At 44.3% G+C, this 23,427-nt stretch overlaps 1 protein-coding gene across 6 annotated transcripts in view; it reads right to left on the reverse strand.

Annotated features, from left to right (window-relative positions):
• Nucleotides 1–23,125, reverse strand: part of LOC311140289 (uncharacterized protein) — a 39,191-nt gene extending 16,066 nt beyond the window's left edge. For 3 of the 6 annotated variants that reach the window (XR_014614133.1, XR_014614134.1, XM_084175273.1), the window contains exons 1-2: nt 22,853–23,125; nt 13,644–13,789 (exon numbers count right to left, since the gene is read on the reverse strand). Coding sequence is in view for 2 of the 6 variants with exons in the window: in XM_084175273.1 (XP_084031399.1) it covers nt 13,644–13,789 (146 nt within the window). In the remaining 4 variants the exon portion in view is untranslated. The remainder of the gene's footprint in view (nt 1–13,643; nt 13,790–22,852) is intronic. The other 3 variants (XR_014614135.1, XR_014614136.1, XM_084175274.1) reach the window with 1 other exon arrangement.
• Nucleotides 23,126–23,427: the final 302 nt, after the last annotated feature.

Here is a 23,427-nt window from a genome sequence, read left to right on the forward strand (position 1 = left end):
AAAACTATTGTTGTAACTATTCTGGGTGAAGTTATAGCTTCTATGGGTATACTTGTTCTTTGTGGATGTTGTCTTATTTCCTGTGTCTGAGGTTTGGTGAGAAAGGAGATGGAGAAGGTGATTTCCCAACAGATGGTGAGATACGGCCCAATCCTGGACTCCAACCTAGGAATGGAGGATATGACCTACCAGGCTTGGTGGAGTGACACTAGAGGGTGTCTAAAGGAGGCCAAAATATACTTCTCTGTTTGTGTTTTATGTTTTAATAGTCTTATGTTTTGTGTTCTATTAATCCTGTGTTTTATGCTTTATTAATCAAGTTAACCATGTGAATGTTTGTCTTTCCTTATGTGATGGTTTGAAGTTCCTTGGTGAGTGGTAACAATTTGCAAGTTGGGTGTAGATGGACTGAGGGTTTAAATTTTTTAGTATCATTATGGCCTATTAATAAAAGTGTGATTTTTTGTTTGTATTGTATTGTAGTGAATGACAATCTGTGTTTTCTTATTTTTTGAATCACACCTTATTAGGTGTGAAAAGGGGGATTATTGGGGATTTATTATTCTCCTAAATTGATGGGATGACTAACTTAGAAAGAATGCATTCTTGACTGGGCTAATGTAGGCTGTGACACCTGGCGGGCTGTGATTGATGTGAAGAGCTGTTTTAGGGGGTAAAATGAGATAAGGATTGTGTCTTCAAATGCTAGACTATACTAGTTCTTTGTGATCTGTGAGCCTTCCTTGGACATAGGAATGATGTCTAAGGGAGCTGGCTCTTCTCACTATGATAGGTTGTTGTGATAAACTTGTGCCTGGCTGAAGTGTGCAACAAATGGCGCCGAGGAGATGAGACCAACCCCTGAACCAACGGATTGGCTGAGTAAGTTTAAACCACGCTCAAGTCTTTACTCTAATTGGCCAGCAGAGAAGTGGGAAATTCCCTCTGTCAGAGTATTTGAGTATTGAATCTGAAACAATGTGTTAGTTCTCTGGGGTGTCCTGCGAGGCATCTCAGAGAGCCCGTATATACGAAACATCATATTTACCATTGAAGGTTTTTGCATTAATTAAAATAACTAGTATATCTTAGAAGTCGTGTTGACCTCTTTTGTTCCTAATACCAGATTTGAATTGACGCGACTTTGACAATAATAATAATAGAAATAAAAAAGAACCTGCATAACAGTAGTCTTGAAAACCCGATCCTGGGCAAGTGACTAGGGTCTGATTTGAATGACGGACTATTTTGGCAACTTTGATAAGGGAAAGAAAATTGTTCCGGGTGGGTCCTCTTCAGACAGACAACTTTCCCAACTAATCATGGCAACAAATCACGAGGCAAACCAAAGTTTGCAGGCAAAACCTTTGCAGTGGTTTTACTAAAGATAGTTGATGCAAACTAGCCACTTGCGAAATGCATTGGTTAAAAATAACATTGCTAGCTACTTTTTTTGTATTTTATTCAAGCGGGTAAGTTAGTGATATAGGCAGTGACGTAGTTCCTCTATGCCAAACTTATGTTCAATTACATACAGACGCTGTTAAGTCAGAGCATTTGAAAATTGTGGTAGGCTACAGAGACTAGCAATACAGCTCAGTTAAAGTTGAGCAATTATCTACATGTTTTGTTATTATAAAAAAGTATATATATTTTTCTATTCATTATGATCACAATATTAAATGTGCCAACTTTTGCTTAATCTCTCTTTCTGTCATTGTGTTTCTGTCAGACATTCTGGACACAGCGCTGGGCCGTTGACTGGCTGTGGCTACCCTGCCCAGGACATGTTGACCTCGTCCTCCTCTGCTGTCTCCTCCTCAGTCTGGGCATACAAAGCTCCCCGTTATCTGGAGGACCCTCATGCACCTTCTCAAGACCCCTATTACAGGGGTCGCCCCACGTACCCCCCTACTGCCCCATTCCGTCCTAACAAGCCCCCGCTCTACCCCACATATCCTAACGCTGGAGGGGCTAGACAGCACATTTCACAAAACCCTGCAATGCCTCCCCCGCCCCTTGCACCTCAGGCCGACAGGGACAGAGAGAGAGACAGATACAAAGAGCGGGACAGGGACTCAGGTGGGATTGTCTCTAGAAGGTCACCTTACTAGAAGGCCAACTCTTCCTCAAAGTATTCCCACCACTCGCACCACTTAGAGCGAGAGAGAGGGGAGAGGGTCTAAAGACGAGACAGCCTGGGCTCCAGAGACCACGGCAGACACGGTAACCACCACTCATACAATCACAGCAGGTACCACAAGCATATACAGTTTGTGAATAGCGAAAGATAAAATTCAGTGTTATATTGATACAAGATGTGAGTATCAGTGACAAAAAAGTTTTGCAGTGGTATCATGATACTTTGACATGTCATTGTTTTGTGGGTAATATTTTGGCATCGGGACAACCCTAATAGTGATGGGGCAAAAAATATATACAGTTACATATCGGAATATTATTTTTGACACTATATTGTATAGTTTTGACAATGTCGCAATATTATTTTTGCGCTAGTTGGCTGTACCTGCACCAAAACTCAAGTATTATAGCTTGTTCTCCATTTATTTTTAAAAAAGGGAGCCAATTTGTTTTCAGCACTTAATTCCATGACTGATCAAAACTTGTTTTTTTCATGGCTCTCTCGTTTCTCTGAAGCAGACATACACTACCGGTCAAAAGTTTTAGAACACCTACTCATTCAAGGGTTTTTCTTTATTTTTACTATTTTCTACATTGTAGAATAATAGTGAAGACATCAAAACTATGAAATAATACATATGGAATCATGTAGTAACCAAAAAGTGTTAAACAAATCAAAATATATTATTCAAATAGCCACCCTTTGCCTTGATGATAGCTTTGCACACTCTGTCTTTGTGAGATGTGGTGTGGGTGAACGGATGATCTCCGCATGTGTTTTTCCCACCGTAAAGCATGGAGGAGGCGATGTTGTGGTGTGGGGGTGCTTTGCTGGTGACACTGTCTGTGATTTATTTAGAATTCAAGGCATTGTGGCGCCAGTAGTATGGGCGATGGACGCGGATATAGAGCAGGCATTTAGAACAGATCCATCTCCACCGCAGCTGCGGTACATGCCTGCTCTTATCCGTGATCGTCTGATTTTCTGGGCACACACGTCACCCTCCTCTGGTCACCCAGGTATCGGGCGTACAGTGCGCTGCTTGAGCGGAAAGTACTGGTGGCCTACCTTGGCTAAGGACGTGAGAGGGTACGTCTCCTCCTCCTGTAAGCTACAACCATTACCAGTTCCACAACGACCATGGTCTCATCTTAGTATTGCTTTTCTGACTGATCTTCCCCTCTCCCAAGGTAACACCACCATCATGGTCGTTGTGGACCGCTTCTCCATGTCCTGCCGCCTCCTTCCTCTGCCCGGTCTCCCCACGGCCCTGCAGACTGCAGAGGCCCTGTTTACTCACGTCTTCTGGCACTACGGGGTGCCAGAGGATATAGTGTCCGACCGAGGTCCCCAGTTCACGTCCAAGGTTTGGAAGAAGTTCATGGAACGTCTGGGGGTCTCGGTCAGCCTGACCTCTGGGTTCCACCCAGAGTCAAATGGGCAGGTGGAATGAGTAAATCAGGATGTGGGTAGGTTCTTGCAGTCCTACTGCCAGGACCGGCCGGGGGAGTGGTCGGTGTTCTTGCCATGGGCTGAATATGCCCAGAACTCTCTCCGCCACTCCTCTACTAACCTAACACCATTCCAATGTGTTTTAGGTTACCAACCGGTTCTGGCACCATGGCACCAGAGCCAGACCGAGGCTCCTGCGGTGGATGACTGGTTTCGGTGCGCGGAGGAGACATGGGACGCTGCCCACATTCACCTCCAGCGCGCCGTGTGTCGTCAGAAGGCCAACGCTGACCGTCACCGCAGTGAGGCCCCGTACTGGGGGATCGGGTCTGGTCTCGACCCGGAATCTGCCTCTCCACCTGCCCTGCCGGAAGCTGAGCCCGTGGTTTGTGGGGCCGTTCAGTCCTGAGGAGAATCAACGAGGTTACGTATAGGTTGTTACTCCCCCCGATTACCGTATTTACCCCTCGTTTCATGTGTCTCTCCTCAGGCCGGTGGTGGTTGGTCTGCTCCAGGAGTCTGAGGTGCGGGAGGTTCCTCCACCTCCTCTGGACATCGAGGGGGCCCCGGCATACTCTGTCCGTGCCATTCTGGATTCGAGGCGTCGGGTGGGGGGCCTTCAGTACCTGGTGGAGTGGGAGGGGTACGGTCCGGAGGAACGGTGCTGGGTCCCGGTGAGGGATATCCTCGATCCCTCCCTGTTGCGGGATTTCCACCATCGCCATCCGGCTCGCCCTGCTCAGCGTCCTCTTGGCTGTCCCCAAGGCCAGGTCGACGCGCTGCTGGAGCTGCGCATCAGGGGGGGTGGGGGGGGGGGGGTGGGTACTGTCACGACTTCGGCCGAGGCTGCCTCTCCTCCTTGTTCACGCAGGCTTCGGCGTTCGTCGTCACCGGAGTACTAACCACTGCCGTCCCAATCATCATCACAATTGTCTTGTCAATCACACACATCTGGTTCTAATCCCCTAATTAGTCCATGTATAAGTGTTCCCTCTGGCCCCTTGTCCTTGTGGGTGATTGTTTGTTTGTGGAGGTTAGTGAAGCTCGGTGGAGCTCGTGTATTTTGTATCGACGGGAGTTTTCCCGTGTGCCTTGTATTTTCCAGTGAGCCTGTTTTGTGCCCTGGAGTGTGTTTGACGCATTTATGCGTAAACCTGTATTTTTACGGATTAAAGCCTGTTATTCTGTGATTTACCCTCCTGCGCCTGACTCCTTCAACACCACCTCATCACAGGTAGTGTATGGTGGGTGAGCAATATGTTTGGAACATCGAATTCCAAACAAATCTCGGTATGGCATCGCAATACATATTGAATAGTGAGAATCGCAAAACATATCGTATCGTCACCAAAGTATCACAATAATATCCCTGGCAATTCCCAGCCCTAAACCCTAATAAAGTATGTAATTTCACATGGGTTAAGCCACATTTCAGGTGAACTCCAGGTCCATTTTGACATGTGTAAGATGTTTGCAATCATCTGTTCGATGTCACGATCGTCTAGAACAGATGAAGACCAAGGCGCAGCGTTGCAGACGAACATACTGAACTTTATTATCTTCAGTGATAATAAGCACAACAAAACAACAAAACGATAACGTGACAGTTCACGGTCTAACACAAACCAACTCGAAACAAGATCCCACAAACACTAAGGGAAAACCGACAGTTTAAATATGGCTCCCAATCAGAGACAACCAGCCACAGCTGACACTCGTTGCCTCTGATTGGGAGTCACTCAGGCCAACAAAGAAATAAACAAACTAGAACTCCCAACAAAGAAATACAACACATAGAATGAACACACCCTGGCTCAACATATAGAGTCCCAGAGCCAGGGTGTGACAGTACCCCCCCCCCTAAAGGTGCGGACTGCGACCGCGCCTCAACTAGAACAAAACAGGGGAGGGCTGGGTGGGCATTCCTCCTCGGCGGCGGTTCTGGCTCCGGGCTTGCCCACCACCCTTCCACCATCCCCCCGTGGCGCCCCTGGTCCGGTCTGGCCCCGCTGGCTGGAGCTGGACCGGACATCGTAGAAGCGGACCGCTTTGGCTCCAGTGTGGAGCCGCTGACCGGTACCTTACCAGGCACCGGTGACCCAGGCACGGGTTGTGCTGGACTGACGACACGCACCCCTGGCTTGGTGCGTGGAGTAGGAACGGGCCGGACCGGGCTGACGATGCGCACCCCTGGCTTGGTGCGTGGAGTAGGAACGGGCCGGACCGGGCTGACGATGCGCACCCCTGGCTTGGTGCGAGGAGTAGGAACGGGCCGGACCGGGCTGACGATGCGCACCGCTGGCTTGGTGCGTGGAGTAGGAACGGGCCGGACCGGGCTGACGATGCGCACCCCTGGCTTGGTGCGTGGAGTAGGAACGGGCCGGACCGGGCTGACGATGCGCACCCCTGGCTTGGTGCGAGGAGTAGGGACAGGCCGGACTGGGCTGGCGACGCACACCGTAGGCTTGGTGCGTGGAGCAGGGACAGGCCGGACTGGGCTGGCGACGCACACCGTAGGCTTGGTGCGTGGAGCAGGGACAGGCCGGACTGGGCTGGCGACGCACACCGTAGGCTTGGTGCGTGGAGCAGGGACAGGCCGAACCGGGCTGTGGAGACGGATAGGAGACCTGGAGTGAAGAGCGGCCACAACCCGTCCAGGCTGAATGCCTACCCTCACACACTCTGTGTGAGGCATCCGCACAGGACGTACAGGGCTGTGTACCCGTACTGGCATAACAGCACGTGACACTGGAGCAGGATATCCGGGACCGCGGAGAGGCATTGGAGACCACGAGCGTTGAGCCGGCACACTCCGTCCTGGCTGCATACCCACCTTCGCACGACACGTGCGGGGTGCTCGCACAGGACGTACAGGACTATGCCGGACCACTCGTGGCACAGTACGCCGCTCCGCATACCGCGGAACCTGCCCCGTCCCATGCTGCCATGCCTGAGTACGGGAAGTTGGTTCCGCTCTCCATCCAGGCTCCGCCAACCTGCCTTCTGGCCCCCCTAACCCGGTGGCCTCCTCTCCAAATTGCCCTGTGGCAGCCTCCTGCTGCCCAGCCGCACATGCCGTGTGCCCCCCCCCTAAAAATTTTTTGGGGTTGCCTCTCGTCCGTCCGACGATGACACTGCTGACGCCACTGCTCCTCTCTCGCCAGGGCCTTAATCCTAGCCCATGGCCCTTTGCCCCCGAGCATGTCCTCCCAGGACCACGATTTGCCCACCTGGGCCATCGCCAACCTCTCCATCTCCTTTCCCGGCGCTTCCTCCCATGTCCAGTCTGCCTGCTCCTGGACACGCTGCTTGGTCCTTGTAGGGTGGGATCTTCTGTCACGATCGTCTAGAACAGATGAAGACCAAGGCGCAGCGTTGCAGACGAACATACTGAACTTTATTATCTTCAGTGATAATAAGCACAACAAAACAACAAAACGATAACGTGACAGTTCACGGTCTAACACAAACCAACTCGAAACAAGATCCCACAAACACTAAGGGAAAACCGACAGTTTAAATATGGCTCCCAATCAGAGACAACCAGCCACAGCTGACACTCGTTGCCTCTGATTGGGAGTCACTCAGGCCAACAAAGAAATAAACAAACTAGAACTCCCAACAAAGAAATACAACACATAGAATGAACACACCCTGGCTCAACATATAGAGTCCCAGAGCCAGGGTGTGACATTCGAGTGTTCATGAGTTAGTGACGGCACTTTCAATTTCAGACAAGGGTGTTTGCAATAACTGATTTCAGTGTTCATACAGAGTTTCACTAGGTCACAGTGTGTACCAGTTATGAGCTGGTATGTGCTGACTGACAGCTTTTTAGACAGCTCCCCCAGGCATTTTGCAGGGAGTTTTCCACTTTGGCTCTGTCTAAATGGGGTGGTGAAACGTTGGTGTTTACCCAATAAATTACTGGGAGGCTGTATATAGAGTGTTCGACTCTCTTTATTTAATTTTAATAGAAAACAGTTTACTCGCCATTAGTCAGCACCTCTACCAACATTTTTTGGGTGGGCGCCAGCTGATGCTGTTTTTTTCAGTGGGGTTAATGACAGCACTTTCAATTTCACACCAATTTTAGAGAAGGCCATATTTGGACTATTTTGTTATTTTACAAGTGATACTATTTTGTATTAAAAGCAATCTAACCTCTTCCCAGTCACTTTTTTAGTAGGTGTGACAGAGTTGTATATATAAAAAAACATGAAACATTAAAAGTTGTTAACATTTAAATAATCTGTTGTCTTGATACTTGAATATGAATGTGTTTCATGCATGCACAATTTTATAATGTATATACAGTTGTAGTCGGAAGTTTACATACACTTAGGTTGGAGTCATTAAAACTCGTTTTTCAACCACTCCACAAATTTCTTGTTAACAAACTATAGTTTTGACAAGTCGGTTAGGACATCTACTTTGTGCATGACACGAGTAATTTTTCCAAAAATTGTTTACAGACAGATTATTTCACTTATAATTCACTGTATCACAATTCCAGTGGGTCAGAAGTTTACATACACTAAATTGACTGTGCCTTTAAACAGCTTGGAAAATTCCAGAAAATGATGTCATGGCTTTAGAAGCTTCTGATAGGCTAATTGACATTATTTGAGTCAATTGGAGGTGTACCTGTAGATGTATTTCAAGGCCTACCTTCAAACTCAGTGCCTCTTTGCTTGACATCATGGGAAAATCTAAAGAAATCAGCCAAGACCTCAGAAATAAATTTGTAGACCTCCACAAGTCTGGTTCATCCTTGGGAGCAATTTCCAAACGCCTGAAGGTACCACGTTCATCTGTACAAACAGTAATACGCAAGTATAAACACCATGGGACCACGCAGCCTTCATACCACTCAGGAAGGAGACGCGTTCTGTCGCTGGAGGAAACCGGTACAAAAGTATCTATATCCACAGTAAAACGAGTCCTATATCAACATAACCTGAAAGGCCGCTCAGCAAGGAAGAAGCCACTGCTCCAAAACCGCCATAAAAAAAGCAGACTATGGTTTGCAACTGCACATGGGGAAAAATATCGTACTTTTTGGAGAAATGTCCTCTGGTCTGATTAAACAAAAATAGAACTGTTTGGCCATAATGACCATTGTTATGTTTGGAGGAAAAAGGGGGTCCCTTGCAAGCCGAAGAACACCATCCCAACCGTGAAGCACAGGGGTGGCAGCATCATGCTGTGGGGGTACTTTGCTGCAGGATGGACTGGTGCACTTCACAAAATATATGGCATCATGAGGAAGGACAATTATGTGGATATATTGAAGCAACATCTCAAGACATCAGTCAGGAAGTTAAAGCTTGGTCGCAAATAGGTCTTCCAAATGGACAATGACCCCAAGCATACATCCAAAGTTGTGGCAAAATGGCTTAAGGACAACAAAGTCAAGGTATTGGAGTGGCCATCACAAAGCCCTGACCTCAATCCTATAGAAAATATGTGGGCAGAACTGAAAAGGCGTGTGCGAGCAAGGAGGTCTACAAACCTGACTCAGTTACACCAGCTCTGTCAGGAGGAATGGGCCAAAATTCACCCAACTTATTGTGGGAAGCTTGTGGAAGGCTACCCGAAACGTTTGACCCAAGTTAAACAATTTAAAGGCAATGCTACCAAATACTAATTGAGTGTATGTAAACTTCTGACATTTCACATTATTAAAATAAAGTGGTGATCCTAACTGACCTAAGACAGGGAATTTTTACTCCTGTAAGCTACAACCATTACCAGTTCCACAACGACCATGGTCTCATCTTAGTATTGCTTTTCTGACTGATCTTCCCCTCTCCCAAGGTAACACCACCATCCTGGTCATTGTGGACCGCTTCTCCAAGTCCTGCCGCCTCCTTCCTCTGCCCGGTCTCCCCACGGCCCTGCAGACTGCGGAGGCCCTGTTTACTCACGTCTTCCGGCACTACGGGGTGCCAGAGGATATAGTGTCCGACCGAGGTCCCCAGTTCACGTCTAAGGTTTGGAAGAAGTTCTTGGAACGTCTGGGGGTCTCGGTCAGCCTGACCTCTGGGTTCCACCCAGAGTCAAATGGGAAGGTGGAACGAGTAAATCAGGATGTGGGTAGGTTCTTGCAGTCCTACTGCCAGGACCGGCCGGGGGAGTGGTCGGTGTTCTTGCCATGGGCAGAATATACCCAGAACTCTCTCTGCCACTCCTCTACTAACCTAACACCATTCCAATGTGTTTTAGGTTACCAACCGGTTCTGGCACCATGGCACCAGAGCCAGACCGAGGCTCCTGCGGTGGATGACTGGTTTCGGTGCGCGGAGGAGACGTGGGACGCTGCCCACATTCACCTCCAGCGCGCCGTGCGTCGTCAGAAGGCCAACGCTGACCGTCACCGCAGTGAGGCCCCGTACTGGGGGATCGGGTCTGGCTCTCGACCCGGAATCTGCCTCTCCGCCTGCCCTGCCGGAAGCTGAGCCTGTGGTTTGTGGGGCCGTTCAAAGTCCTGAGGAGAATCAACAAGGTTACGTATAGGTTGTTACTCCCCCCGATTACCGTATTTACCCCTCGTTTCATGTGTCTCTCCTCAGGCCGGTGGTGGTTGGTCTGCTCCAGGAGTCTGAGGTGCGGGAGGTTCCTCCACCTCCTCTGGACATCGAGGGGGCCCCGGCATACTCTGTCCGTGCCATCCTGGATTTGAGGCGTCGGGTGGGGGGCCTTCAGTACCTGGTGGAGTGGGAGGGGTACGGTCCGGAGGAACGGTGCTGGGTCCCGGTGAGGGATATCCTCGATCCCTCCCTGTTGCGGGATTTCCACCGTCGCCATCCGGCTCGCCCTGCTCCGCGTCCTCTTGGCTGTCCCCGAGGCCAGGTCGGCGCGCTGCTGGAGCTGCGCGTCGGGGGGGGGGGGGGGGGGTGGTACTGTCACGACTTCGGCCGAGGCTGCCTCTCCTCCTTGTTCACGCAGGCTTCGGCGTTCGTCGTCACCGGAGTACTAACCACTGCCGCCCCAATCATCATCACAATTGTCTTGTCAATCACACACATCTGGTTCTAATCCCCTAATTAGTCCATGTATAAGTGTTCCCTCTGGCCCCTTGTCCTTGTGGGTGATTGTTTGTTTGTGGAGGTTAGTGAAGCTCGGTGGAGCTCGTGTATTTTGTATCGACGGGAATTTTCCCGTGTGCCTTGTATTTTCCAGTGAGCCTGTTTTGTGCCCTGGAGTGTGTTTGACGCATTTATGCGTAAACCTGTATTTTTACGGATTAAAGCCTGTTATTCTGTGATTTACCCTCCTGCGCCTGACTCCTTCAACACCACCTCATCACAGGTAGTGTATGGTGGGTGAGCAATATGTTTGGAACATCGAATTCCAAACAAATCTCGGTATGGCATCGCAATACATATTGAATAGTGAGAATCGCAAAACATATCGTATCGTCACCAAAGTATCACAATAATATCCCTGGCAATTCCCAGCCCTAAACCCTAATAAAGTATGTAATTTCACATGGGTTAAGCCACATTTCAGGTGAACTCCAGGTCCATTTTGACATGTGTAAGATGTTTGCAATCATCTGTTCGAGTGTTCATGAGTTAGTGACGGCACTTTCAATTTCAGACAAGGGTGTTTGCAATAACTGATTTCAGTGTTCATACAAAGTTTCACTAGGTCACAGTTTGTACCAGTTATGAGCTGGTATGTGCTGATTGACAGCTTTTTAGACAGCTCCTCCAGGCATTTTGCAGGGAGTTTTCCACTTTGGCTCTGTCTAAATGGGGTGGTGAAATGTTGGTGGTTTACCCAATAAATTACTGGGAGGCTGTATATAGAGTGTTCGACTCTCTTTATTAAATTTTAATAGCAAACAGTTTACTCGCCATTAGTCAGCACCTCTACCAACATTTTTTGGGTGGGCGCCAGCTGATGCTGTTTTTTTCAGTGGGGTTAATGACAGCACTTTCAATTTCACACCAATTTTAGAGAAGGCCATATTTGGACTATTTTGTTATTTTACAAGTGATACTATTTTGTATTAAAAGCAATCTAACCTCTTCCCAGTCACTTTTTTAGTATGTGTGACGAAGTTGTATATATAAAAAAAACATTAAACATTAAAAGTTGTTAACATTTAAATAATCTGTTGTCGTGATACTTGAATATGAATGTGTATATACAGTTGTAGTCGGAAGTTTACATACACTTAGGTTGGAGTCATTAAAACTCGTTTTTCAACCACTCCACAAATTTCTTGTTAACAAACTATAGTTTTGACAAGTCGGTTAGGACATCTACTTTGTGCATGACACAAGTAATTTTTCCAACAATTGTTTACAGACAGATTATTTCACTTATAATTCACTGTATCACAATTCCAGTGGGTCAGAAGTTTACATACACTAAGTTGACTGTGCCTTTAAACAGCTTGGAAAATTCCAGAAAATGATGTCATGGCTTTAGAAGCTTCTGATAGGCTAATTGACATTATTTGAGTCAATTGGAGGTGTACCTGTGGATGTATTTCAAGGCCTACCTTCAAACTCAGTGCCTCTTTGCTTGACATCATGGGAAAATCTAAAGAAATCAGCCAAGACCTCAGAAATAAATTTGTAGACCTCCACAAGTCTGGTTCATCCTTGGGAGCAATTTCCAAACGCCTGAAGGTACCACGTTCATCTGTACAAACAGTAATACGCAAGTATAAACACCATGGGACCACGCAGCCGTCATACCACTCAGGAAGGAGACGCGTTCTGTCGCTGGAGGAAACAGGTACAAAAGTATCTATATCCACAGTAAAACGAGTCCTTTATCGACATAACCTGAAAGGCCGCTCAACAAGGAAGAAGCCACTGCTCCAAAACCGCCATAAAAAAAGCAGACTATGGTTTGCAACTGCACATGGGGAAAAATATCGTACTTTTTGGAGTAATGTCCTCTGGTCTGATTAAACAAAAATAGAACTGTTTGGCCATAATGACCATTGTTATGTTTGGAGGAAAAAGGGGGTCCCTTGCAAGCCGAAGAACACCATCCCAACCGTGAAGCACAGGGGTGGCAGCATCATGCTGTGGGGGTGCTTTGCTGCAGGATGGACTGGTGCACTTCACAAAATATATGGCATCATGAGGAAGGACAATTATGTGGATATATTGAAGCAACATCTCAAGACATCAGTCAGGAAGTTAAAGCTTGGTCGCAAATAGGTCTTCCAAATGGACAATGACCCCAAGCATACATCCAAAGTTGTGGCAAAATGGCTTAAGGACAACAAAGTCAAGGTATTGGAGTGGCCATCACAAAGCCCTGACCTCAATCCTATAGAAAATCTGTGGGCAGAACTGAAAAGGCTTGTGCGAGCAAGGAGGCCTACAAACCTGACTCAGTTACACCAGCTCTGTCAGGAGGAATGGGCCAAAATTCACCCAACTTATTGTGGGAAGCTTGTGGAAGGCTACCCAAAACGTTTGACCCAAGTTAAACAATTTAAAGGCAATGCTACCAAATACTAATTGAGTGTATGTAAACTTCTGACCCACTGGGAATGTGATGAAATAAATAAAAGCTGAAATAAATCATTCTACTATTATTCTGACATTTCACATTATTAAAATAAAGTGGTGATCCTAACTGACCTAAGACAGGGAATTTTTACTAGGATTAAATGTCAGGAATTGTGAAAAACTGAGTTTAAATGTATTTGGCTAAGGTGTATGTAAACTTCCGACTTCAACTGTATCTCCTTGATGCTCAAAAAGGCTTTTCTGGCGCAATAAATGAGACATTAATGAGCTCATGAGGAGACAATGATAAGATCTCATCTATTTCTCATACTTCTCAAATGTAAGTCTCAATCCAAGCTCATTTGTCTCATGAAAGTTTCAAGAATACATTCTCTTAGGAGAAACAGTTCAGATATAAGTGATCACTAAATTATAGAAAATTGAGATCTCCCATATTTCTTCAGAGATTAAAAAAAGACCACTGAGCAAAATACTTTCCCTCTTGGCTGATATCACCATTTAGCAACATACCATGATAGCAAATTGTCTGTCATACTCACTTGTATACTTGACACTCTCTCTCCAGGTCTCTCCGATTGATTAAGTGTTGTGGCACCTTCTTGATTGCAGCCCAGGTGTCATTGTACTTCTCCCTGTATATCTTCCCAAAGCAGCCAGCAGCAAGAGTTTTGGTGGAATACTCCATCTAGGGGGTTTGGTGGGGAGTGGGGAGTGGGGTCAAGATCCGAAAGAAATGTGAAAAATTGTGACCAGAAACGACTAAAGCATTCACCTCTGCATAGCATTTGTTATAGTACTATTGTTAAGATAAGTACCGGTATGTACACCCTACAGAGTCAATTCTCTCAATGTTACAAAGACAAAGAGAGAATTCCAAAGAAGATGATAATGAGGTGGGTGAGAAGGGTGTGTCTGTTGGCAAACAGTGTTTCAACTGTAGAACAGAGAAATTCTACAGGCAGCGGTCATGTCCGAAAAGCCTACCCATATTTGCGTCCTAAATAGTAGATTGTTTGGGTATGTGAAAAAAATAAAGTTTTAATAGTATGCAACATTATGAAAACCAAGTGTACTTTAAATGCCCTGATCAATTAGATATTGGATATTGGCATGGTATTGGCATGGTGGAAAAAGTACCCAATTGTCATACTTGAGTAAAGGTAAAGATACCTTAATAGAAAATGACTCAAGTAAAAGTGAAAATCACCCAGTAAAATACTACTTGAGTAAAAGTCTAAAGGTATTTGGTTTTAAATACGATTTGATTAAGTATCAAAAGTAAATATAATTGCTAAAATATACTTAAGTATCAAAAGTAAAAGTATAAATCATTTCAAATTCCTTATATTAAACAAACCAGACAGTACAATTTTCTTGTTTTTTTAAATTTTCGTATAGCCAGGGGCACACTCCAACACTCAGACATAATTTACAAACATACAGTGGGGAGAACAAGTATTTGATACACTGCCGATTTTGCAGGTTTTCCTACTAGAGGTCTGTAATTTTTATCATAGGTACACTTCAACTGTGAGAGACGGAATCTAAAACAAAAATCCAGAAAATCACATTGTATGATTTTTAAGTAATTAATTTGCATTTTATTGCATGACATTAGTATTTGATACATCAGAAAAGCAGAACTTAATATTTGGTACAGAAACCTTTGTTTGCAATTACAGAGATCATACGTTTCCTGTAGGTCTTGACCAGGTTTGCACACACTGCAGCAGGGATTTTGGCCCACTCCTCCACACAGACCTTCTCCAGATCCTTCAGATTTCGGGGCTGTCGCTGGGCAATACAGACTTTCAGCTCCCTCCAAAGATTTTCTATTGGGTTCAGGTCTGGAGACTGGCTAGGCCACTCCAGGACCTTGAGATGCTTCTTACGGAGCCACTCCTTAGTTGCCCTGGCTGTGTGTTTCGGGTCGTTGTCATGCTGGAAGACCCAGCCACGACCCATCTTCAATGCTCTTACTGAGGGAAGGAGGTTGTTGGCCAAGATCTCGCGATACATGGCCCCATCCATCCTCCCCTCAATACGGTGCAGTCGTCCTGTCCCCTTTGCAGAAAAGCATCCCCAAAGAATGATGTTTCCACCTCCATGCTTCACGGTTGGGATGGTGTTCTTAGGGTTGTATTCATCCTTCTTCTTCCTCCAAACACAGCGAGTGGAGTTTAGACCAAAAAGCTCTATTTTTGTCTCATCAGACCACATGACCTTCTCCCAATCCTCCTCTGGATCATCCAGATGGTCATTGGCAAACTTCAGAGGGCCTGGACATGCGCTAGCTTGAGCAGGGGGACCTTGCGTGCGCTACAGTATTTTAATCCATGACGGCGTAGTGTGTTACTAATGGTTTTCTTTGAGACTGTGGTCCCAGCTCTCTTCAGGTCATTGACCAGGTCCTGCCGTGTAGTTCTGGGCTGATCCCTCACCTTCCTCATGATCATTGATGCCCCACGAGGTGAGATCTTGCATGGAGCCCCAGACCGAGGGTGATTGACCGTCATCTTAAACTTCTTCCATTTTCTAATAATTGCGCTAACAGTTGTTGCCTTCTCACCAAGCTGCTTGCCTATTGTCATGTAGCCCATCCCAGCCTTGTGCAGGTCTACAATTTTATCCCTGATGTCCTTACACAGCTCTCTGGTCTTGGCCATTGTGGAGAGGTTGGAGTCTGTTTGATTGAGTGTGTGGACAGGTGTCTTTTATACAGGTAACGAGTTCAAACAGGTGCAGTTAATACAGGTAATGAGTGGAGAACAGGAGGGCTTCTTAAAGAAAAATTAACAGGTCTGTGAGAGCCGGAATTCTTACTGGTTGGTAGGTAATCAAATACTTATGTCATGCAATAAAATGCAAATTAATTACTTAAAAATCATACAATGTGATTTTCTGGATTTTTGTTTTAGATTCCGTCTCTCACAGTTTAAGTGTACCTATGATAAAAATTACAGACCTCTACATGCTTTGTAAGTAGGAAAACCTGCAAAATCGGCAGTGTATCAAATACTTGTTCTCCCCACTGTAGCATTTGTGTTTAGTGAGTCCGCCAGATCAGAGGCAGTAGAGATGACCAGGATGTTCTGTTCCTTTGGGTGTCAGGGAAAATGCATGGAGTAAAAAGTACATTATGTTCTTCAGGAATGTAGTGAAGTAAAAGTTGTCAAAAATATAAACAGTAAAGTAAAGTAAAAATGCTGCATATAACTACTTAAGTAGTACTTTAAAGTATTTTTACTTAAGTAGGCTACTTTACACCACTGTATATGGGGATGCCCTAGTGAAATCAACGAATAGCGGGAAACAACGCAATCGCGCATGACGCATTGTCAGTATGAGAAAATATAATGTTTTAATATGTTAATTTTTGAAAATTGAGTATGGTTTAAATTCGATGCACACTTTTCCACAATACATTGGAAGTGGTGGGCTGCGAGTGATAGGCCCTAGTTCTCTTCAAGTAGCCAAACAACAAAACTAGGCTACTTAATTGTGAAGATGCCGAATAGCAAAGCTTCTGTGGTAGTGTTCAAATGTAGGCTAAGTAGTTTTTGTTCTCCTTAAAATGATCATCTTTCAAAACAGAAGGTTCATTTTTTATTTGATTTAAATCCAAAGTGGATTTCGGTTTTCTCATTGAAAAGGTTTTCTTGTTCTCTTGGCCTTCCTCAGAGCTTTTAAATTAAATAGGCCTACTAAATGGTCTTATGATTTCTGAATGTGTCGGCACCGGGGACTTGGGATGTGGCTGTGTTATTGATGTCATTGTTAATCAAGCCTTTTGATTTGAACATATGGATTGTTTTAGTTTTGTAGGCTACCTATTTATTTACTTCATGGATCAAGCCTTAGCAGTCATTCTGATCTCGTTCCCAATTATCAATGCTTTAGTTTATTATGTTTCTGTCCAGCGGTTCTGAATTTGCAATGATACCCGACTGTCCACGTTTTTCTGTGCAATAGCCTTTCGATTTGAACATTTTAAATGTTTTGCTGTGTGTACTAGGCTATTTGGTTTCACTAATAAATATGTTGAAATGGAACCAAATTATATTTTTCTGTGTACAGTCCTTTTTAAATAGGATATATGCGGTGGTGTAAAGTACTTAAGTAAAAATACTTTAAATTATTACTTTTTTGGGGGTATCTGTACTTTACTTTACTATTTATGTTTTTGACAACTTTTACTTCATGACATTCCTGTCACGCCCTGACCTTAGATATCCCTTTTATTCTCTATTTGGTTAGGTCAGGGTGTGATTTGGGTGGGCATTCTAGTTTTTCTATTTCTTTGTTGGCTGGGTATGGTTCCCAATCAGAGGCAGCTGTCTATCGTTGTCTCTGATTGGGGATCATACTTAGGCAGCCTTTTTCCCACCTTAGTTTGTGGGATCCTGTTCTTGTATGGTTGCTTTGTAGCATAAGTCGCTCTGGATAAGAGCGTCTGCTAAATGATCTAAATGTAAATGTAAATGTAGCATGCAGAACTTTACGTTCATGTGTAGTTTTGTCTGTGTTTCATTTAATAAATTAATATGTTCACCTACCACGCTGCACCTTGGTCCGAGCGTTCAATCAACGAACGTGACAATTCCTAAAGAAAATATTGTACTTTTTACTCCATACGTTTTCCCTGACAACCCAAAGTACTAGTTACATTTTGAATGCTTAGCAGAACAGGAAAATAGTGAAATTCACGCACTTATCAAGAGAACACGTGGTCATCCCTACTGCCTATGTTCTGGTGGACTCACTAAACACAAAAGCATATTTTGTAAATAATGTTTGAGTGTGCCCCTGGCTATCTGGAACATTTGCTGCTTTGCTTAATATAAGGAATATGAAATGATTTATACTTTGACTTTTGATACGTAAGTATATTTTAGCAATTACATTTACTTTTGATACTTAATTATATTTAAAACCAAATACTTTTAGACTTTTACTCAAGTAGTATTTAACTGGGTGACTTTCACTTTTACTTGAGTAACTTTCTATAAAGGTATCTATACATACTTTTACTCAAGTATGCAATTGGGTACTTTTACCACCACTGGATAGATGGGCTATGGGGTCGAATGTGATAATCTGCCTATAACCAGCTGAGTAGGCCTATAACTCCATTCCTATTCTATTCAGAGTTTACAGAAAGTAATCGAATTGGAAATTAGCTATTATCAGGCTGGTTAATGCAATGCATGTCTGTTGAATTTTGAAAATTCTACCGGCACTCGGTCCTGCCCCACCTACTCAGCCAGTCAGCTACTGCGTTGCGGCCATGGCATATGTCATACTTTTTACTAAATGGTACGTTCTAAATAGTATGCAATGATGAACACATCATATGCACTTTAAGTATGTAATATGCTAGTATGGGTTTTCGGACACTGCCAGTTTCTCATATAGTAAGGTGGAAATTCTGTTAATTCTAAACTGGTATTCTAATCCATTCAAAACCAACCAACTAAACTCAGCAAAAAAAGAAACGTCCTCACTGTCAACTGCGTTTATTTTCAGCAAACTTAACATGTGTAAATATTTGTATGAACATAACAAGATTCAACAACTGAGACATAAACTGAACAAGTTCCACATACATGTGTCCCTGAACAAAGGGGGGGGGGGGGGGGGGTCAAAATCAAAAGTAACAGTCAGTATCTGGTGTGGCCACCAGCTGCATTAAGTACTGCAGTGCATCTCCTCCTCATGGACTACACCAGATTTGCCAGTTCTTGCTGTGAGATGTTACCCCACTCTTCCACCAAGGCACATGCAAGTTCCCAGACATTTCTGGGGGGAATGGCCCTAGCCCTCACCCTCCGATCCAACAGGTCCCAGACGTGCTCAATGGGATTGGGATCCGGGCTCTTCGCTGGCCATGGCAGAACACGCACAGAACGAACAGTATAGCTGGTGGAATTGTCATGCTGGAGGGTCATGTCAGAATGAGCCTGCAGGAAGGGTACCACATGAGGGAGGACAATGTCTTCCCTGTAACGCACAGTGTTGAGATTGCTTGCAATGACAACAAGCTCAGTCCGATGATGCTGTGACACACCGCCCCAGACCATGACGGACCCTCCACCTCCAAATCGATCCCGCTCCAGAGTACAGGCCTCGGTGTAACGCTCATTCCTTCGACGATAAATGCCAATCCGACCATCTCCCCTGGTGAGACAAAACCGCGACTCATCAGTGAAGAGCACTTTTTGCCAGTCCTGTCTGGTCCAGTGACGGTGGGTTTGTGCCCATAGGCGACGTTGTTGCCGGTGATGTTTGGTGAGGACCCGCCTTACAACAGGCCTATAAGCCCTCAGTCCAGCCTCTCTCAGCCTATTGCAGACAGTCTGAGCACTGATGGAGGGATTGTGCGTTCCTGGTGTAACTCGGGCAGTTGTTGTTGCCATACTGTACCTGTCCTGCAGGTGTGATGTTCGGATGTACCGATCCTGTGCAGGTGTTGTTACACTTGGACTGCCACTGCGAGGACGATCAGCTGTCCGTCCTGTCTCCCTGTAGCGCTGTCTTAGGCGTCTCACAGTACGGACATTGCAATGTATTGCCCTGGCCACATCTTCAGTCCTCATGCCTCCTTGCAGCATGCCTAAGGCACGTTCACGCAGATAAGCAGGGACCCTGGGCATCTTTCTTTTGGTGTTTTTCAGAGTCAGTAGAAAGGCCTCTTTAGTGTCCTAAGTTTTCATAACTGTGACCTTAATTGCCTACTGTCTGTAAGCTGTTAGTGTCTTAATGACCGTTCCACAGGAGCATGTTCATTAATTGTTTATGGTTCATTGAACAAGCATGGGAAACAGTGTTTAAACCCTTTACAATGAAGATCTGTGAAGTTTCAGGACAGGGTCCTGAAAAAGGGACGTTTCTTTTTATGCTGAGTTTATAATTGAGGCACACCCAGATTCCTGATAGCGCAGTACCCTATTTATGCCAGCGGGGTAAAATGATGTCAAACAGGTTATTTCATACTCTACACAGGAACAAAAGGTCACATCCTGTGTTGTGTGTCATTCATTGGCATAGTAATAATATACATACAAAACTGCTCTTTCCATGACATAGGTCATCCCTTGAGGTCACCTGTTAAATCCACTTCAATTAGAGTAGATGAAGGGGAGGAAACAGGTTATAGAAGGATTTTTAAGCATCAAGACAAATGAGACATGGATTGTGTATGTGTGCCATTCAGTGGGTGAATGTGCAAGACAAAATATTAAAGTGCCTTTGAAAGGGGTATGTTAGTAGGTGCCAGGCGCACCGGTTTGAGTGTGTCAAGAACTACAACGCTGCTGGGTTTTTCACACTCAACAGTTTCCCGTGTGTATCAAGAATTGTCCACCACCTAAAGGACATCCAGCCAATTTCACACAACTGTGCAAGGTATTGGAGTCAACATGGGCCAGCATCCCTGTGGAACGCATTTGACACATTCTAGAGGCCATGCTCCGACGAATTTATTCTGTTCTGAGGGCAAAAGGGGGTGCAACTCAATAGTAGGAAGGTGTGCCTAATGTTTTGTATATTCAGTGTAGATTACACACAGAGACATAGCAATAGACACAGCAAGACAAAGATTATGTATAGGAGCAAAGCTGTCTGAGGGACAGACATCAAGATAGGTAAATACCTTTCAGTGACCATTTGTGGCCTGCCATCAAATATAATGTGGCCCCTACTTCTGTTCCCAACACTACAATTATTTGAAAAGATTCGATGTTGGGAGTGATAACACAATACAATAATGAATTCATAGCTCATGCTTTTCAAGCAAGGAGGGAATTGCTAAATTATGAGCATGTACAGTGCCTTCAGAAAGTATACATACCCCTTGACTTATTCCACATTTTGTTGTGTTGCAGCCTGAATTCAAAATGAATACAATTGTACACAATTCTCACCCATCTACACATAATAGCCCATAATGACAAAGTGAAAACATGTTTTCTTTTTTAATTTTGCAAATGTATTGAAAATGAAGTCCAGAAATACGTATCTCATTTACATAAGTATTCACAACCCTTAGTCAACCCTTCGTAGAAGCACATTTGGCAGCGATTACAGCTGTGAGTCTTTCTGGGTAAGTCTCTAAGAGCTTTCCACACCTGGATTGTGCAACATTTGCCCATTATTCTTTTCAAAATTCTTCAAGCTCTGTCAAATCAGTTGTTGATCATTGCTAGACAACCATTTTCAGGTCTTGCCATAGATTTGAAAGTAGATTTAAGTCAAAACTGTAACTCAGCCACTCAGGAACCTTCACTGTCTTCTTGGTCAGCAACTCCAGTGTAGATCTGGCCTTGTGTTTTAGGTTATTGTCCTGCTAAAAGGTGAATGTGTCTGGTGGAAAATAGATTGAACCAGGTTTTCCTCTAGGATTTTGCCTGTGTTTAGCTACATTCCGTTTCTTTTTTATCCTGAAAAACTCCCCAGTCCTCAACGGTTACAAGCATACCCGTAACATGTTGCAGCCACCACTATGCTTGAAAACATGGAGATTGGTACAATACTGTGTTGTATTGGATTTGCCCAAAACAAAAAGTGAATTGCTTTGCCACATCTTTCACAGTATTGTGTCTTATAATGTCTTGTTGCAAACAGGATGCATGTTTTGGAATATGTTTTATTCTGTACAGGCTTCCTTCTTTTAACTCTGTCAATTAGGTTAGTATTGTGGAGTAACTACAATGTTGTTGATCCATCCTCAGTTTTCTCCTATCATAGACATTAAACTCTGTAATTGTTTTAATGTCACCATTGGCCTCATGGTGAAATCCCTGAGCAGTTTCCTTCCTCTCCGGCAACTGATTTAGGAAGTATGTCTGTATCTTTGTAGTGACTGGGAATATTGATACAACATCCAAAGTGTAATTAATAACTTTACCATGCTCAAAGGGATATTCACTGTCTGCTTTTAATTTTTTTTTACCCATATACCAATAGGTGCCCTTCTTTGCGAGGCATTGGAAAACATTCATGGTCTTTGTGGTTGAATCTGTGTTTGAAATTCACTGCTTCACTGAGGGAAATTACAGATAATTGTATGTGTGGGGTACAGAGATGAGGTAGTCATTAAAAAAATCATGTTTAGTCATTAAAAAATCACTATTATTGCACACAGAGTGAGTCCATGCAACTTATTATGTGACCTGTTAAGCAAATTGTTAAGCAAATACTCCTGAACTTAATTTAGGCTAGCCATAACAAAGGGGTTGAATACTTATTGACTCAAGACATTTCAGCTTTTCATTTTTAATTAAATTGTAAAAATGTCAAAAATTATAAATCCACTTTGACATTATGGGGTATTGTGACTAAATCTCAATTTAATCTATGTTAAATTCAGGCTGTAACACAAAACAATGTAGAAAAAGTCAAGCGGCGTGAATACTTTCTGAAGGCACTGTAAGTGTGCAGAATATGAAAAATAAAATTTTTTTTCCAGCAATGTTCAGCTCTCCTGACATTGCCTTTACATTAATGGCCACATTGGGCAAATTTCGCTGACACCTCTAGAAGCATGGAACCGGATACACATGTTTTTTTAATGCCTCATAATAGGCAATAACATTTGCAATCCTCTCTAGTAGCTACTTACATTTAATTGGATATTGATACAACACACAAAATCACAATTTCCTTTGTTCTACTTTACAAAAGCAAAGTTGATTAACTTAATGCTTGTTATAAATGGGAAGTTAATCAAATAGAGTAAAATTATCCTTACCTCTACCTCAGTCAGTTTAGTTCAAGAATGTCTGCTGTCTTGCTGTGTCAGGTTTAGACATGAGAGAACACAGTTGTCTGTGTTTTTAACCTCTCCTCTGCCCCACCCCTAAAGTAGTCACACCCCTTTCTCTGGTGACAGAGAATGTAGTCTGTCATACTGTGATGAAGCTGTGGGATAGCTTGTAAGGAAAGACATGTCCAAATCTTAAACTATTTGCTCATACCTGCTCCTGCTTGCTAAACTCTGCCCGGGACTCTGAGAAACATATATAAGGCAGAGCCGAGAGCGCAGGCAGGTCTTGGCGGGGGAGCTGGTGCTTTGATGTATATTGGTCTCTGTAACCCTTGCAAGTATCCGCAGTGCAAGTTTCAAGTTTTTTATGTCACGTGCAGAAGTACAATGAAATCCCTTTCTTGCAAGCTCCAAACCCAACAATGTAGTAATCAATAGCAATGTAACACAAATAAATTACATACGGTAGAACAAAAACACACAAGAAATAAAAAGAACACGAGAAAGTAAGAAACTATATACATGGTCAGTTTCAATACCATATTTACAATGTGCAGGGA

Source organism: Coregonus lavaretus (genome assembly GCF_964263955.1).
Source record: "Coregonus lavaretus genome assembly, chromosome: 13".
Lineage (NCBI taxonomy): Eukaryota > Metazoa > Chordata > Actinopteri > Salmoniformes > Salmonidae > Coregonus > Coregonus lavaretus.